The sequence below is a fragment of the Heliconius melpomene genome, chromosome 16 (genome assembly GCF_056956725.1).
Source record: "Heliconius melpomene rosina isolate 202511_hmr_F chromosome 16, ASM5695672v1, whole genome shotgun sequence".
Taxonomy (NCBI): Eukaryota; Metazoa; Arthropoda; class Insecta; order Lepidoptera; family Nymphalidae; genus Heliconius; species Heliconius melpomene.
The window spans coordinates 685,962-703,766 of record NC_140404.1 but is presented as its reverse complement, the minus strand read 5'-3'; the positions used below and the strand labels follow the sequence as shown (position 1 = coordinate 703,766).

The following is a 17,805-nucleotide window of genomic DNA, read 5'->3' as shown; positions in this document are numbered from 1 at the left end:
TGATTTTTAAGTAAATAAATGTTTGAAATAAACAAGTGAAATATTTTGAAAGTTAATTTGTAAGTATACGGTAGAAGTAGGAACGAGAGGTATATTATAGCAAAACCTCTATAATTTACTAAAAGATAACGGTGTGCCTAGAACTATAGAATTCGTGTATAGAACCTACTTCGAGGGCGGTACCAGTGGCATCATTTAGAGTTCGGTGTCGGTAGAGAGAGGAACTCGAAAAGTGGAAGGTACCAATTCAAAGTGGTTTAACCTAGACTTACGTCACAAGTCCTACTAAGTTCTGCTCTGAACACCTCACCCAGCAAGTGCCTTGGGGGAGCTCAGGATGCAGAATGAATCCATGGAAATCTTCTTTGATGTAAATAAGAAAATAATTACCTATGACAACGTAGTAATGTAAATGCTATGAATAATAGTTTGAATTTTAAGTATTTTTTTTTAATAAATTTGTTTTTTTTTTCGGCGAAAAATTTGTTTAGCCAATTTATATAGGATACTAAATGCCGTAACTTAACACCCAACAATGTGTAAACACCTTAGGTAGCTTAGAATTTCTTCTCGGAAATATAAATACGGTGAACGTATCCAATCAAAGGTCGTGAAAAGATTCTCTTAGTTACCAGCCAACTTCCCCGGTCACAGCCTGAGCCCTACAAACAGGTTTGGAATCGCAAATTCCACGCGAAGGCTGCTATTTTTAGCTTTATATAAAACTAGCTGTTATCTGTGGCTTCGCTCGCGTGTTCCAAATGGAATTAACTAGACCTCGTATTTATAAACTGTTCTTGACTATGAGATCGATCTTGAGAGCGAGAGAAAAATACTGGCCTAAGAGTTCAAAATTCGGCGCAAAGTGAGGAATGGCACTTTTGTTCCTTTTGATTTGAACGGAGTGTTGTAACACTGGGTTCAGGTTTACTCTTCCTACCCTGCTATTTGGCGTAGGTGGGACCTGTCTAACGTAAGGTGGTAGTATTTTCAAACTCGTTTAACAAAATCATAAAATTATAGCAACTAATTGATACCCATGAACCACACACGTCATGTGGCCAGTGGTCAAATAGTGATGAGCATGAGTTACACAACATGCTTCACAACGTTCTCAAGTTCTCCCGTTTTTCAACATTTTTCATTGTTGCTTTGTCCCTATTGTTCATAGTGTGATGTAATGTAGCCTATAGCATTTCTCGATGAATGGGGTTGGGGTGTATAATGTCAAAATATTTTTTCAATCCGCATAAGTAGTTTCTGGGATTAGCGTGTTTAACCAAACAAACTCTTCAGTTAAAAATCTAAATAAATAGGTATAAATTACCCAGAATTATGATTTTCTTCTAATTCTATCTTCTTAACACAAATTGCGTGTCTCTCAAATGGTAAATCGAACCCACGGCCGTCCGAATTACAGCTTGAAGCTGTGCCGCTGTGCCAAGACTGCGAATCTATGTTAATAAACAAAAAAACAAAACTCTTTAAGACATAACAATAAAAAAATAATACTTTCGCAAATAACTTCATTTTCACCGTACCTTCTCACGAACTTGAGCTTTCTTGGCGTGGGAACTGTTTTGATGTTATATCTTTCTCTTTCTAACGTTAAGCGATTCATATAACTGTCACTGTCTAACGCCACTTGTTATACGTTTTACGTAATTTACTATGCGTGCATTGTAATGACTCGAAATGTCAGTGCAGTACTAGAAAATAATATACTTTATACTTTAATGTTTTTTTTAACTTCATCGCCATATTCCGCACATAGTAGGGTAGGCAGAGGGGGCCTGGGTACCTAGTGATAACACACTACGTTCTGTTGCCCATTAAGACACTTCCGTTTTAAATAGTCAAACTTAACACCGTGCTTGCCCTCGTTAAAAAAGCGATTTTGGGAATCGTACGCACAACCATCGTAAAATAATAACCAACCAAGTAATATATTGTCAAAATAAGTTAACTTACTCAATTAATGCTTAATATAAATAAAAGAAAATACTAAGAATACAGCAATCAGTATCCTAAATCCTACTCAAGAAATATTGAAATAATATAATAGAAATATACTAAACATACTGATACAGATAAAATAGAAAACAATAGCTAACACAGAATAAAAAAAGTAATAGTTGTAAATAAAAAAGGTAATGGCCGATCATTTGACATACTAAGCTGTGTTGAATTGCTTTATAACCGAGTGACTGTAAGAAATGATTACAATGCCAATGACTATACCGACAGTTTCTTAAACTATGGGTCGCTTAAATTAAATGTATTTTTAATTCTAATTTGCGCTAATCTCAGGAACTACTGGTTCGAATTGTTTTTTTTTTCGTATTGAATAGTACATTTATCGGGTTAGGCTATATTGCAAACTCATGTTGTCAAACTTTTTCATTTAAATAACCATACCAACAATTTTCCTCAAAATAATCTTCCATAATATCTTTCAAATTTTTTTTGAGACATTGCGTGTAGACGAACTCAATACCGCAATTCTTACGAGAACAACAATATTACGTATAATTGCCCAGAATGGGAATAAAACCCACAGTTAACATTTACAGTTAAACCCTATGCTCAATCAGTATTAAAGAATGTAAAAACTACTTTTATTGATAACCCAATTTTATTAACTGCTATTGTTACATCAATAATTCCAAGATAGATTTTTTGTTAAACTCATTTAAAATTGTAATCTTTGAGAACCGCTGGGCTTTAATACTATGGATGATCGTTTTTGTTACTTTCAATCCACTTTTCATTACATTACGAGAAGAATAGCAGAAAATTATCTTTTTGTATTATACAAATCAATGTTTCTATTGGTCATTTATTAAGAATTTTATTTGTAATTTATTGTAAAACTAATGTTTGTTACTTTTTGATTTACTGCTTATCCTATCCTATCCTATCCTATATCTTATAAAACAAAGTCGCTTTTCGTGTCTGTCTGAACTTTCTAACTCTTCTTCTTCTAAACCACCCAACGGATTTTTATGTGGTTTTCACCATTAGGTCGAGTATTTCTCAGGGAAGGTTTATATATAGTTTATTATTTGTACATTCTTATGTAAATTAACATAAATACGATAAATGTGTCTAAAGTCCTACCCATTGAGACACTTTCGCGCATGCGCTGCTTTAATGGTAAGTACTACATGAAAATAATGTACTGGAGTATTGTTCCTCTTAATAAGATCTACAAAAAAGTCAGCGAGAGCATATTTTTATCTGTTAAGGATAACGTGTAATGATCATATTTCTCTCTAAAAATACTAATTTCAATATATTTTTTATTGTGAGGGATATTTTTCCATAATGGTATTAATCCTTATCCTTTAAAATACTTTATTAATTTTCTACGTTAAACAAAGATAAAATTTGCTGTTTACACTATTTCGAAATTGCGAATAGTTTTAGAGTAAACGGCATTTAATTGTTGACACATCACGCCGTTGACTCATCAGCTGTGCCGACTTAAGTTTTACTCTCAGCATATAAATAAGTATATTAGTTACGTTGACCATTTAATGTAGATCAAAACCGTCTACTACTACTACTGTTTTTTCATTTTAATAAGTACTTTAGAAGTTGTTACAATATCAAAACATCCTTGCTGTGAAACGCGCCCCGCGACGTTTTGCTTATACAAGCGCGTCATGAGCAGTCATCGGTGGTTCCGTGGTAGAATACTCGCCTGCCACGCGGGCGGCCCAGGTTCGATTCCCGGCCAATGCATTCTATTTAATTTTCCTCACAGGCATCCACGCAGTGCTTGCTTTTCATCAGGGACAGAATACCCTCTTCAGCATTAACCACAAGCTCGAAAAAAAAACCCCGCCTGCCTTTATAGCAACGAAGATTTAGATGCGTTTGCACGTATTGGATAATTGGAGTTGAATGTATTATTTCAGCGCGATATATTTGGTTTCATATTTTTTGTAGTAGTTATTTGTTTTTGTTTATAATTTCTTCCGTTTAAAAATAGTCATTTAACTATCTAAAAATAGTAATTTAAATATATTTTAAATTTACGATACCTTCTAAAAAATCCTTGCCGAGTAAAACAATTGGAAAATCCTTATTGGAACTACGAAAATGTGGGTTGCATTAAGATTTAATTAATTTTCACATTATCTTAAGTGCTTTGCAAACATACATTATATGAATAATCCAGTAGTAAAAGCGCGGGTCGCTAGTTATCAATAATTCCAATTATATCAATCCATTTTCTAATAAAAAATTAAACCAATAAACACAGCGTAGGAAAAACTTTTCGAGCACTTAGTGACTTCATCCAAATCCAGTATAATAATATCAAATAATATCATCATTTTCACAATAAAATTGTAAAATGTACGTTTACAACTTCCGTAATTCAATTTCTACGCAAGTTAACTTCATAATTATTCGGAATCATTTTAATGAGTGCACTTTCGACGCTCGTCTCGTCTCTTCTCGTTTTGTGTCACTTTCACGAAATTAAAATGTTATAACACAATTATTAAGTTAGCTTTTCCTTTACATGCTTGTGCGTTATGTACTCGTACGTTCGTTCAATTCCCGTTTATGGTATGTAGAAGATATTACACGAATATCAAAAAACCTATACAAATATTTTTATATGCGAGTAATTTTGAATGTTATGTAAAATAGCATAGCAATAAAGTAGAGAGTAGCAATACTCCACTCATCACTATTTCGCACATGAATTATAGAAGCCGTTGTGGCACTAAGTTTCCTTCAATAAAAGGGATCCAGCGTAAATTTAGTTTATTGAAAAGGTTATAGCAGTTTTATATTTAAATGTGACTAAAAACAGATTAGTATCTACATACTAAGACCCTACATACTAAGAAGAGACAGTACAGTTCTATTACATAAAGCACAAATTATATAATAATATATACATTTTATTATATAAATTGACCTGGTTAGTTACGCAGTATTTAAAAATACATACATTATGCTTCTGCCTCTATTAATATTTACTCAAAGTTTCTATATACACTTCAGTGGGTGGATCGTGGGCTGAAATCCTAATATACATATATATTTATTTTTTCAAATTTCTATTTGTAACTTTACTCGTAATTAGGTATAGTGAAATCAGTTGTACTTTATAACTCCAAAAATTTTTAACGCTAAGCTTCTTCTTATTATCGGGGAGAAAAAAGTTCTAATTTGTTTTCCATCGATATCGAACCTACAACCATCGCGGTTACAGTCAAACACTGTGCCGTTGTGAATTTTTAAAAAATCAGCCACTTATAAATTATTTACCTACAGATAAAAAAACTGTAATATGTAACGTGACAAGTGTCGAAAGCTTACATAAACGCAAAGCTCGCTCTGAAACTAGTCCGTGTCGTAAGTACCTGTAATGTTAACAGGTAAACCTGTCTGACGACATCGTGAGACAGTGGCTGCCTCTTACGATGATCGCGGGTTCGATCCCCAGTTGGGGAAATAAATATCTTTAAATTATTGAACCCACAACCTGTCGCGCTTACGTCGATCGTTTTTGCCGTTGCGCCACGACTGGCAATACAGTATAATAAAGCGGAGAATGAGAAACGGAATGTTTTGACACAAGGCTCCTTCCTGACTGGCTGGCTTCCTTGTTTTTATGAGATAGAACAAATTTAATTGACAACTATGAGTGGGACTAAACGTAGGATTACCATCAAGACAACTTTTTATAGTAACAAATGATAAAAAACGTGTTAAATAAATTAAACAAATGACTGCTACCAGTTTTAAACAAAAACACCTATTTAAGATAATTCTATAGTTATTTTTTTTGTACAGTGATTAATATCAAGATAATACTTATGGGTTGAAAAAAAACGATACATAAACGACTAGTGTTAATTATAATATTTTTTTTTAAAGTAATTTTTACCTTCTCACAATCATACGGCACAGGCGTGTTACTGTAACGCGACAGGTTGTGGGTTTGATTTCCATTCGAATGAAAATATAAATATTTAATTTCCTCACTCAGTGTTGAGTGCCGCCACTCACCACGCAATGCTGTCAAAATTCGACGGAAAATGGGGAATTGTCTTAATGGAAAAAGAGTGTCTGAACACTAGGTTCCCAGGTTCCCTCTAACGACCCTGCTATGAATGGGATACCGTGTGAAACTAATAAAAGTTATATGCCCCAGAAGAAAATTTATTTCGTCAAAAGGCGGAATTAATATTCAACAAAAACACCGAAATGCCTCGAGTTGGGTCAAAAAACAGTTATTGTTTAGTTACGTATGTCTGTCTGTATGTAAATATTCGAGATGCAAGTTAACCTCATCACCGATACTGATCGTACCGTTATAACGAATTCCATTCCGTTTGAATGTTTAAGACTCTCAAAAATGTTTCATTTCTTTGTTAATTATTAGTGTTCCTCTCGCGGTTTTGCCTCCTTTTACTTTATTAATATAACTTTTATTACATGCATATATTTAGACCTACTTCTGCCTATTAATGGAAACTATATTAAATTATGTTGAGGCCAGTCGTGGCGCAGAGGCACAATACAGATTATGCGACTCGAACGAGTGAATGGTGTCGAAGCAAAGCGCGGCGTTGAATTCCGCCACTCAACGCCCAACGTCTCCAGAATTCGACGGAAAATAGTGAACGGAAGTGTATTAATGGGAACTGAGTGTCTTCACACTGATTTCCCAGATTCCTTCTGCCTACCCAACAACATGAAGGAAAAAGCGTGAAGATGCACTGTTTTTAAGTTACACTCCTAGTTCGTGTAGTCGTGCATCCACTTTGTTTTATATGTAAAGAAGAGATTTAGTAGGGAAATAACATCGTCAATTATTCAATATTGTGTTTTTGGAACTTTTCACCATATCAGTTGCCCTCACAGCGTATAACCTGTAACAATAACACACTAAACAAATTAAATTCTATAGGAAAATAAATAATTGATAAGACTGAAAATGTGCTAAAGAATAAATAATCGTAAAATAGTATAAGTATAGAAGTGTAGAAGTATGGAAGGTCATGAATCAAGAAGTTCCCGCGCCAGTGATTCCCCTGGAGACACCATGAACGACGTATATGCGGCATGGCGTAAGTTTTATCTGTTTGTTCATTTTAAATATATTATTTTATGTACTCCGTAAGAATCCTCGGCCATTATTTGTAAATCATGTAAAGTCTTCCTGTTTTTACCCAAATATTTGGAGTCTAACACTTAATACTCGACTAAACTTTAAACTCCATGACAATAATACACTCAGCTATGGAGGGTTGTTTGAAGCTCACTTTTTTTACACAATAATTTGGATATTAAATGTCTTGTGGCGGAAGTCAGCGCCGAGCCTTTCTTGCTACCAGAGCGAGGAAATGAAAATAATTCATTCTACTGAGTGGAATCGAACTCACAACCGTATTTACCTCCAAATTTTATTTAAAAGAGATATACAGCATAAATATAAATGGTAGATCACTACGGAAGATCTATAGATCATATAGATCACTCTATCTACCCTCATAAAAATCTCAGCAAAATGATAATCATATGCAAAATTTCTCCTAAGCAGGATGTAAACAGTAAGCATAGCTGTCGGGATTGCATAAAAATGTTGTTTTTCAAAAGGATGCAGATATATCAAGTTCCGTCTTAATCGAGTTTATTAAAAATCTCTCATTAATTAATATTTAGTGTGAGAACATTTTATCAAGATTTTTTATAATTTTAATTTTTTTATAAACCGTTTTTCACAAATAGCAAAGTAGACAAAGGCAGGTTCCCTAAGTTGCAGTGTTAAAACAATTCGTTGTCTAATTTCCACTAATTTTTAAGATATTGGCGGAACCCAATTGCGCTTTGCCTTTTTATCAGAACGAGAAAATAATTCATTCTCCTAATGGGAATCGAACCTACAACAATCGCATTTACAGTCATGCACATGTGCCCCGCGACTGGCCTCAAATATTAACTATTTAATAATAACCATTTTACATGATTTGTTAAACATTTTACCAGGGGTATTTACAGGGTTACGTTCTCTTTAAAACTGCATTTAAGTAGATTCCTGGTTAGCAAACCAGTTTAACAGTTAGACGCTTCAATACTAAAGTAACTTACTTAGAAATGTAGTATTATCCGCTACAGCAATTTACCACTTCCTTTAACATATATTTACTGCTATCGTTTAATTATATAGCTTTACAGACGTACTTAGTTTATATTTATGTATTAGTATAGGATTTATTTAGAAATTATTTGCTCCGGGGACACGAATAACACGGTTTTGTTAGAGGTAATAGATTATTTATGAAAGTTAAATATATAAGTTATAAAAATGGAAAATTATGTTCACTTCTTTTGGAATAGTTACATGCTTTTTACTTTTATTTTCCCGCTGTATCCCGTATATGGCAGAGTAGGCAGAGGGAACCAAGACCCGCCTAAATTCCGCCTAAATTTCTGAGACATTACAGGGATCGCGCAAAGTAGGATATCTGACTTCAAACTGCTGCGAGTTCGATTCCACCAGAAGGAATAAGCTATTTTTATTCCTCCGTTTTGGCTAGACAAGTATGACACTAAAAGTTCATTCCATTGGTCGTTACAGCATGAATTCGGAATTCTTGCACACATGTGTAGGAATAACATATTATAATCGTTTTCATTATTCGATAGGGCTCGAATGGTAAGGAAGATTTCCATTCCATTCACATGAATTTCATTGATTCTTAGTTCATGTGCGGGGAACACTCGCGTGCCGTATAAAGATAACCTTTTATTAGTGCATAGCCCGTATTCGAATACCCCGAATGCTGTATAAAGACCAATGACCAATGAAAATGGGTCTGAACACCGCCGTTTAACAAGCAAAATCTCCAATTGAGGCAAAGTGAAGAACAGATTCTTAACAGTATTTTCCCTCTGCCTACACGTGCGGGAAAGAGCGTGAAGCTGCCATAATAAAAAATACTATAATCTACCTGAGTTACTAGTGAAGTAAAGCGAATAGAGCGGACGTCCTTCACGAGTGGCTACCTCTAAGTCTATCTATCTAGTGACTAGTCGCTAGTGTCATATGTCTTGCGAAACGTTGCACGGCGACGCGAGTAAACGTATCGCAACCTACTTTTTTTTTATTTTGTTATAAGCTAGGTTTGGCATTTGGTTTCGCTTGCATTTTTACTGCAAATTTCTTATCATTTTGGTAGTTTTATTTACTGCAGAAGTTAAAATGAAAGAACAAGACGTTTAAGTTGGATCTGGAATTTCTAAAGGCTGTCTGTTTCTGTATTCGGTTCTTACTCGAGATAATGAATCATTTTAATTTTGTCGTCTATGAACAAGGCAAAGTACGGCATTAAGTTCCGTCACGAAATTGAATGTCTCAAAAATTGGGTGTTGCGTGGGGAATGGAATGTCTTAACAGCATGCTCCTTCTATCTACTTTTCTTGCGGGAAAAAGCGTGAAACTAAAAGAACTGCAAAACAAGAACTATATTTATATATATCACGTAAATGAGGAACGGAAGTGTGTTTATGAGAACGGAATGTCTTAACACTAGATACCCAGGTTCCCTCTGCCTACCCTATGGATATAGCGTGAAGCTAAAAAAACATACGTGTTAAGATGTGTTAACTAGTTGCAAAACTGTTCCACGCGTGTAATGTGTAATACCTATGTGTAGCTGTTTCCCACTTGCCACTTGTACTATCTACTCTACATTTAAAATGTCACGTTAGTTAAACTAACTAACTAACTAACGATGTATCGGTAGGTAGGTGTAGGTAGGTACTAGTTAGTATATATAGTAACCTATTTTAGTTTTTTGTTTTATAGTAAAAACGTAGCTCCCAAACTTATTTTTGTGAACTATAAAACGGAAAATCTTCTGTAAATTTTCTATAACCGCTAAATGCCGCACGTAGCAGGGTAGGCAGAGGGAACCTGGGAACCTAGTGTTAAGTTGTTCTCATTAACAGAATTCCGTTCCGTTTTTTGAATAAGTACGCTAATTTAAGGAACTACTGATAAATTATTTTATATTTTGATAACATTTCCGTTTCGTCGTAACCCACTGTACCCAACCCTTAGCCCATTATTTCTATAGACGCGGGCGAACCCGCATGTAAAAGTTAGCCAGAAATCTTTTAATTATAATAGTGAATCTAAAATCGTACAGCTGCATCGCGATTGCATCTGACGTTAAGTATTATATTGTTCGACGACAATAGCTGACAGGTGCTGACTATGGTGCGCTCCACTGACCTCAAATCGATGCTTCAAAGTGACAAAACACTCTTTTGTTTCGTTGTGTTTCTTTTCTTTTGTAATATGTTGATGTTTGTTTCATGATATAATACAGGTCGCGATGGTGCAGTCGTTAAGCGTATGATTGTAATCGCGACGTATTGGGTTCGATTCCCACTCGGAAAAAGAACTCAGGTAACACGACAAAGCGCACCGTTAAGTTCTGTCACTTAATAGCCAATGTCAAAAAGGGGAACACAATGTTTTAAAACTAGGTTCCCTTTGCCTACCCTGCTACATGCGTGGAAAAATGTAAAGCTGTAAGAAATAAAAAAATTGTATATTTACCCCCATTATATTGAATGTAATAATGAAAGGAATTTGCTACACTATTGTTTTTAAATAACCGTAAAATAGCTTTGTTCATATGAATATTACATAGAACATGATTTTGTTTGTATTTTTGTATGTGTGTACGTGTATATATTTTGGAGTTATTACATATATAATGTATATTTAGAATAAACAAACGTGACTTTATACAGAAATGCTAACAAGTGTCTATGGAAATGCAAATATTTTCAAGGTTTCAACATCTACTTGTATATACTAGTATAATAAGAGTATCTAATAATAATTCTATCAATGCTGGAAGCTGTGAGTTCATATTTTACTTTAAAGAATGATATATCTCGATGTCTCGATCTAGTAACGAGACTAAGCGCGACGTGGAGGACGAGGAACGAAAATGTTTTAATGGTAAGAGAGTGTTTTATCACTAGATTCCCAAGTTGCCTACCCAATTCTATTTGCGGGGTACAGCGTAAAGCCAAAATAATCAGAGTACTTTGCTGTACGTAGTAACTACTGCAACGGCTAGAGAGCTTAATTTGAAATAACTTTATTACAATCATTCCCTAGTTAGAGATTGAACTTACAACCGTCTTAGATGTCAATGTACCACTGCGCTACGATGTCCATAATTTTACAATCTTATCCTGATTGCATTTAAATTAGTTTTCTCAATTGCGTATTATTTATTTCCAGATGAAATGCTAGAAAGTGAAGGCGCAGGCCTGGCGGCGCGTGTGGCGGAGCTGGAGGTACGGTGCTCAAGACAGGCTGAGGAACTTCTCTGTCTGCGGTCAACACTGGCTGACGCTTTGAGACGACTTAATGCGTTGGAAGGAAGGGCTCCTACGACTGCTTCTACACAACGAAATGGGGCTTATTCTGGTGGTAAGTAATAGCTACATTTAATTTGAAAATAACCAACTTATAAATTTTATTATTAAAGAGAGTGGAGAGACTTTTGCAAACTCTTTTGAATCGTCGAAAGAATATAAAGTTACCACTGGATAGACAGAAGACAGTTTTCCTGAAAGTGCCGACAACAAACTCAGCAATAGATTTTTTCAATGTTACATTAAATACCCTGTTCAAACACCATGTTTAACCTGCGGCTTTGTCTGCGTGTTCAAATCGAAACAACTAAGGCTTGAGGCACTGACATCGAAATTATTAACGTGATATATTATAGCCTATGACTATCCTTGGCAAATGTTTAAAACTTTATTTTTTAATTCTAACCAGTAGTTGTTAAGATTTACCGCGTTCAACCAAACATACTTCTCAGTTTTATAAATGATCAATATAAGTATGCAAGATTTTTGATATTAAGCATATTTTTTATAAAACAAACGATTTTCTTCCAGGAACAACGGGCACACCTACACGCGAGTTGCGTATCAGACAGCCGACGTACAGGGAATCTGTGAAGCGCACTTCGAGCTACGGCTCTACAGCTTCTTCACTATCACAAAGGTAATTTTATACTTCTCTAGAAATAAAAAATAAATAACATAAGATTAGTACCAGACTGCAAAATTCATGTAATTGTATAATTTCGACTGAAAGTTAAGTGACTGTTCTGTATCTTCTATGTAGGAGAGGCCTGAAGTTAAAAATAAAGATATTAATCACGTCTCAACTATGCTCGTATCTTTTAACATTTCTTTTTTGTGCAAAATGTTTCAAAAATTTTGCTTTGACTTTGAGTTTGAATTCTGGAGTAGCATCTAGCCTCTCCAATTCCACGAATATAGTCTCTACTGCTGGCACTTGAACGATGACGTCTTCAATTTATCACTTCAATTTATTTATTATTCCTCTCGAACTCATATAATAATAAATAAATATTAACTTATTAGTAACTTACAAACAGGCTCGTTGAATCCATGCAATGCAAAATAATTTCTTCTCTAATATATATTTTTTTCTTTCTAGACGAGGTCCGCAACATCAATCAACGGGGTCCCTCCAGTCAGATTCTCCAGCTTCATCTTCATCTTTATCTCCCGCGCCGTCCCCATCACCACGAGCTACACCTGCGCCTTCACATCATGTGCAACCTTATAGGTATATAGATATGGCTACTACAGTAATATAATACTATTATGTTACACAAAAAATACCTGTTAATATTTTAAACAGGATATTTCTTTACATCCTTATGTGAGTACTTATTGCACTCAGGCAATTCCTGACATCGGGTATTTCTTATTACCTTTACATATCAATCGCAGCAGTATTTCGGGTAGGTTTTAGGGTATCACAACATGCCTTAGGGACTAATATAAAATGTGTATAGTGTATAGTTTAGCAAACTAAGAAATACCAAACATAAGGTAACTAAAACAAATACTGTATTTACACAGTTAACTGTAGAAAACTGTAGTAATAGCTTTTTATTTTACTTTGCAAATAAAAATTTTATTACAAATTGCCTACTTTTTAATTTTAAAAAAGGCAAAATCGATATATTTTTCCAGTAACAAACAAAATCATAAAATTTCTTTGACAAAAAACGCCCATTTCATTTAAAAGGCTTTATTCCAAATATAATTTTTAACTTTCTTAAAAAAATCGCTTTAAAAAAAAGATGTTCTTTTACTCATTTTTACCCTAAGAATATGCATAATTTAAATGTGATTATCAATTTTCATTTTACTGTATTTTTTTTTATATAAACACAAATAATACAAAACCGAGACACTATAAAAAAACATATGTCCCTATTATTGTTACAAAACAAAAAACCTACGGAGACTCGTATAGACAATTTTCTTATGAAAAATTGTATAGCATTACAATATGTACGCCCGCGAGTAGTTCTAGTTCGTGTAATGATGATTGCTCCGGATGTACGCTCTGTGATCATTGCATACGAGTATGGTAATAACTTCTAAATTACATTGTACATAACCATTGCCGCTCTTGTTTTTGCTACCTCTCTTAGCTTTACGCTGTACCCCGCATACAGCAGGGTATAGAGGGAACCTGGGAACCCAGTTTTAAGATATTTCGATCCTCATTAAAACACTGTTCCCTACTTTCCGACGAATTATCGAATTATCGAGGCATTGCGTGTTGGAACTCAACGCCGCTGGCATAAGATTTAATATGTTAAAAATAATTGATTGCATTAATTCTATGAAGGATTTGAAAGAAATAAAAAATAATTTAGAAATTTGATATTTCCATAGTTATTACCGAGCCTTTTGTTTTTATATTCAACACTAGCGACCCCCTTGCGGCTTCGCCCGCTTTGACTACTGGATTATTCATATAATGTATGTTTGCAAAGCACTTAAGATAATGTGAAAATTAATTAAACCCTAATGCAACCCGCATTTTCGTAGTTTCAATAAGGATTTTCCAATTGTTTTACTCGGCAAGGATTTTTTAGTAGGTATCGTAATTTTAAATCTGTGCTACTAATCTTTTCAAGTACTTATTAATATATATTTAAATGACTATTTTTAAACGGAAGAAATTATAAACAAAAGCCTTCCTACTAATAACTACTACAAAAAATATGAAACCAAATATATCGCGTTGAAATAATACATTCAACTCCAATTATCCAATACGTGCAAACGCATCTAAATCTTCGTTGCTATGCCTCTATAGCGGGCGGGTTTTTTTTTCGAGCTTGTGGTTAATGCTGAAGAGGGTATTCTGTCCCTGATGAAAAGCAAGCACTACGTGGCTGCCTGTGAGGAAAATTAAATAGAATGCATTGGCCGGGAATCGAACCCGGGCCGCCCGCGTGGCAGGCGAGCATTCTACCACGGAACCACCGATGACTGCTCATGACGCGCTTGTATAAGCAAAACGTCGCGGGGCGCGTTTCGCAGCAAGGATGTTTTGATATTGTAACAACTTCTAAAGTACTTATTAAAATGAAAAAACAGTAAAAGACAGTTTTGATCTACTTTAAATGGCCAACGCAACTAATGTACTTATTTATATGCTGAGAGTAAGGGATAAGTAAAACTTGAGTCAACGGCGTGATGTGTCAACAATTAAATGCGTTTTTCTGTAAAACTATTCGCAATTTCGAAATAGTGTAAACAGCAAATTTTATCTTCGTTTAACGTAGAAAATTAATAAAGTATTTTAAAGGATAAGGATTAATACCATTATGGAAAAATATCCCTCACAATAAAAAATATATTGAAATTACTATTTTTAGACAGAAATATGATCACTACACGTTATCCTGAAAAGATAAAAATATGCTCTCGCGGACTTTTTTGTAGATCTTATTAAGAGGAACAATACTCCAGTACATTATTTTCATGTAGTACTTACCATTAAAGCAGCGCATGCGCGAAAGTGTGTCAATGGGTAGGACTTTATACACATTTATCGTATTTATGTTAATTTACATAAGAATGTACAAATAATAAACTATATATAAACCTTCCCTGAGAAATATTCGACCTAATGGTGAAAACCGCATAAAAATCCGTTGGTTGGTTTAGAAGAAGAAGAGTTAGAAAGTTCAGACAGACACGAAAAGCGACTTTGTTTTATAAGATATAGGATATCAATAGTAGGTATATTGTAGAATATTTTTTCACTTTTAATGCTATTTATTTAGTTAACATAAGGATTTATTTCATTCATTTTTAACACTATAGTCGAGTATTTAGTTAGATTTCATTTTATTTTCACTGTTGTAAAAAAAAAGTTTTGAGAAACATTTATTTTTTTATATTTATTGTAGAATGGACTACATATATGACACGTGCCTACTATAACGTTCAAAATTAAAAAAAACTACAATAAATATAAAAAAAACATTTCAGCCTAGTTTAGCTTAGTTAGTGTAGTATGAATGTGTAGATCCCGCAATAACTCCACATCAGGCAACCAGAGTCCTGGAAATAACCTCACAAAAAGATGGAGTTCCACGGGAGACTTCAATGCTCAGGGCCTACTGCCTAATACACGGTAAGATTATTTATTTTTCGTTTGTATTGTAGTTAGATGTATTTTTATGGATTTGAACCTGGACTCTTCGATTCATATTGTTACTTATATATGATGAGAAGACTGAAGAGATGTAGTTCCTTTTATAGTAGAGAAATTAGCTTTATGGACAAAAACGTGTATCTTAGTGTATTAATAGCTACTTTATTAATTAGTACTTACTTTTGCAGGGAAGGCAGAGGACAGGAGGGCATTTTGTTTCCCACTCTACGCGCAATTATTGAGGAATTGTGAGTTGAATGGCAAAGACTCAACTGCGTGCTCTGTATTATTGCTAAAGGGAGGAATTAAAAATAATTTATTCCCTCGAGCAGGAACACAACCCACATCTATCGTGTTTACAGTTGTCGGTGTACGTTTTCGTCACTAGGGCCTTGTTGCTGTTCGTTTAATTTCTAATTAATTGCCAATTAACATTCATGAGTATGGCTCTTTTTATTTATCAGCTAAAGTTGGATTGTGAAACATTTTTTTTTTGTTTTAGCTATATATTATAAATATAGTTTAATTTATATTTTTAACCGACTTCTGTAAGAAAAGGAGGTTATCAATTCGACTGTATATTTTTTTTTTGTTTTTCAATTGTTTATTTTCTTTAGGTTTACAACAACAAAATCGTTGTTAAACTTGTACTCTAAACAAACGTCGCAGAATGGACCTATATTGAAGCATGGGTAAGTCCACTGGTCCTGGTACAGGTGGTGGTGGGTAAATGGTGAAAATAGGTGATGGTATGCACGACATTGGTTATGGGTTCGATGCTTTGGTACTTAATGACTAACATTTTTTTTAAATATTTAGCTAGTGAAATATTCGTTTGGAAATTACATTTTTTTATAATTGAAATTTTATACAAGACAGCTTTCACGTTAGGACAGATTCCAGGCCGGTAAAAAACGTAAAAAAAAACAATGTATCGGGATTTGAACCAGCGCTTCTTGGAGTCCGTCTAAGGCCTCAGCGCTCTGCCCACTAAGCCATACGTTCTCAAGTTAATAATGCGGCGGAATAACGATTCCAAAAATATATATTCATTTTATTACATATTTTGATTAAAAAGATTAAAAGAATATTTCAAACCTACGCTAACAATTGAAGGCACAGTTGAATGAACACTGACAGTCAGCAACTGGTGTAATTTATTGCGAGACCACCCACGTTGCTTATTAGACTTATTACTGAGGCATTCATAAGATAGAATTGAGTATATAATATATTAAAACATTACTTTTGTACTAATTAAACTTTCTAATAAGTCATATTCGTTGTTTTTTGAGTGGCGGAACTTAACGCCGCACTTTACCTCGACACCAAAGCAAAGAAATGAAAGTGCATTTAAATAAATATAACAGCGTGGAGTTAATTAAGATTTTACTATGGTTTGATTTTACTATGCATGGGTTATGCGTTTAGCTCAGTGTGTATGTTATGCAGGATAATGCGGGTTCAAATCATTTTAAAATTTTACATTTGAAATTTATGATTTTTTAAAAATTTAATAAAAATATCTATATAAAAATCTATATATCATTTTAATTTGTTACTATATATGTATGTTTTAAATAAGTGTAATAATCCTTAGAACAAATAAGCAATCTCCAAGGAGACATGAAATGGACAATCTACCAATTGATGCAATTGTCTTTGACGGTGGATAAAAATAGCTTTAAACGTTTACACTTTGTACATATAACAAGTAACTAGTATTTCACTCATACTTATTACTGTATGTTTATATTGCCACATAGACATGGGGGGCAGTCGTGGCGCAGAGGCACACGTGTGTGACTGTAAACGCGACGTTTGTGGGGTCGACTTCCATTCGAGGACATGAAACATTTAATATTCAGGCAAAGCGCCACGTTGGGTCCCAACTCAACACACAATAGACTAATAGTCCTCAAAATTCCAGCTTTGCTAAAATGACGTATTTCTGGCAGCTCTGGGATCTTAGGCTATATGTAAATATTTACACTTAAAGTCAATTTTACATTATTTTAAGAAGAAAAAGTATCTAATAAGTAAGTTTGTTGGAAGAAAATATGGTGACTTTTCTTTCTCTTCTCCGCCCATTTTAGTCTTTAAGTATTGTGTGAGTCCATTGATTAAAACTAACTAATATCAACTAATTAAAACAAGGATGCGGGTTAACTGAACATTGGAGTAAATATGAAGTAAATTTCTTTGTAAAAATATTTATAGTCGCATATTAT

At 34.1% G+C, this 17,805-nt stretch overlaps 1 protein-coding gene across 5 annotated transcripts in view; it reads left to right on the top strand.

Moving 5' to 3' along the window:
• Nucleotides 1–17,805, top strand: part of LOC146530632 (echinoderm microtubule-associated protein-like 2) — a 63,164-nt gene that overhangs the window by 26,385 nt on the left and 18,974 nt on the right. Inside the window, exons 1-6 of one of the 5 annotated variants that reach the window (XM_085199612.1) lie at nucleotides 6,941–7,100; nucleotides 11,300–11,491; nucleotides 11,968–12,076; nucleotides 12,539–12,670; nucleotides 15,446–15,553; nucleotides 16,192–16,266. In XM_085199612.1, coding sequence (XP_085055738.1) covers nucleotides 7,022–7,100; nucleotides 11,300–11,491; nucleotides 11,968–12,076; nucleotides 12,539–12,670; nucleotides 15,446–15,553; nucleotides 16,192–16,266 — 695 coding nt within the window. In that variant the 5' untranslated portion in view covers nucleotides 6,941–7,021. Of the gene's footprint in view, nucleotides 1–6,940; nucleotides 7,101–11,299; nucleotides 11,492–11,967; nucleotides 12,077–12,538; nucleotides 12,671–15,445; nucleotides 15,554–16,191; nucleotides 16,267–17,805 lie in introns of those variants that run through there. The other 4 variants (XM_085199614.1, XM_085199613.1, XM_085199615.1 and 1 more) reach the window with 4 other exon arrangements.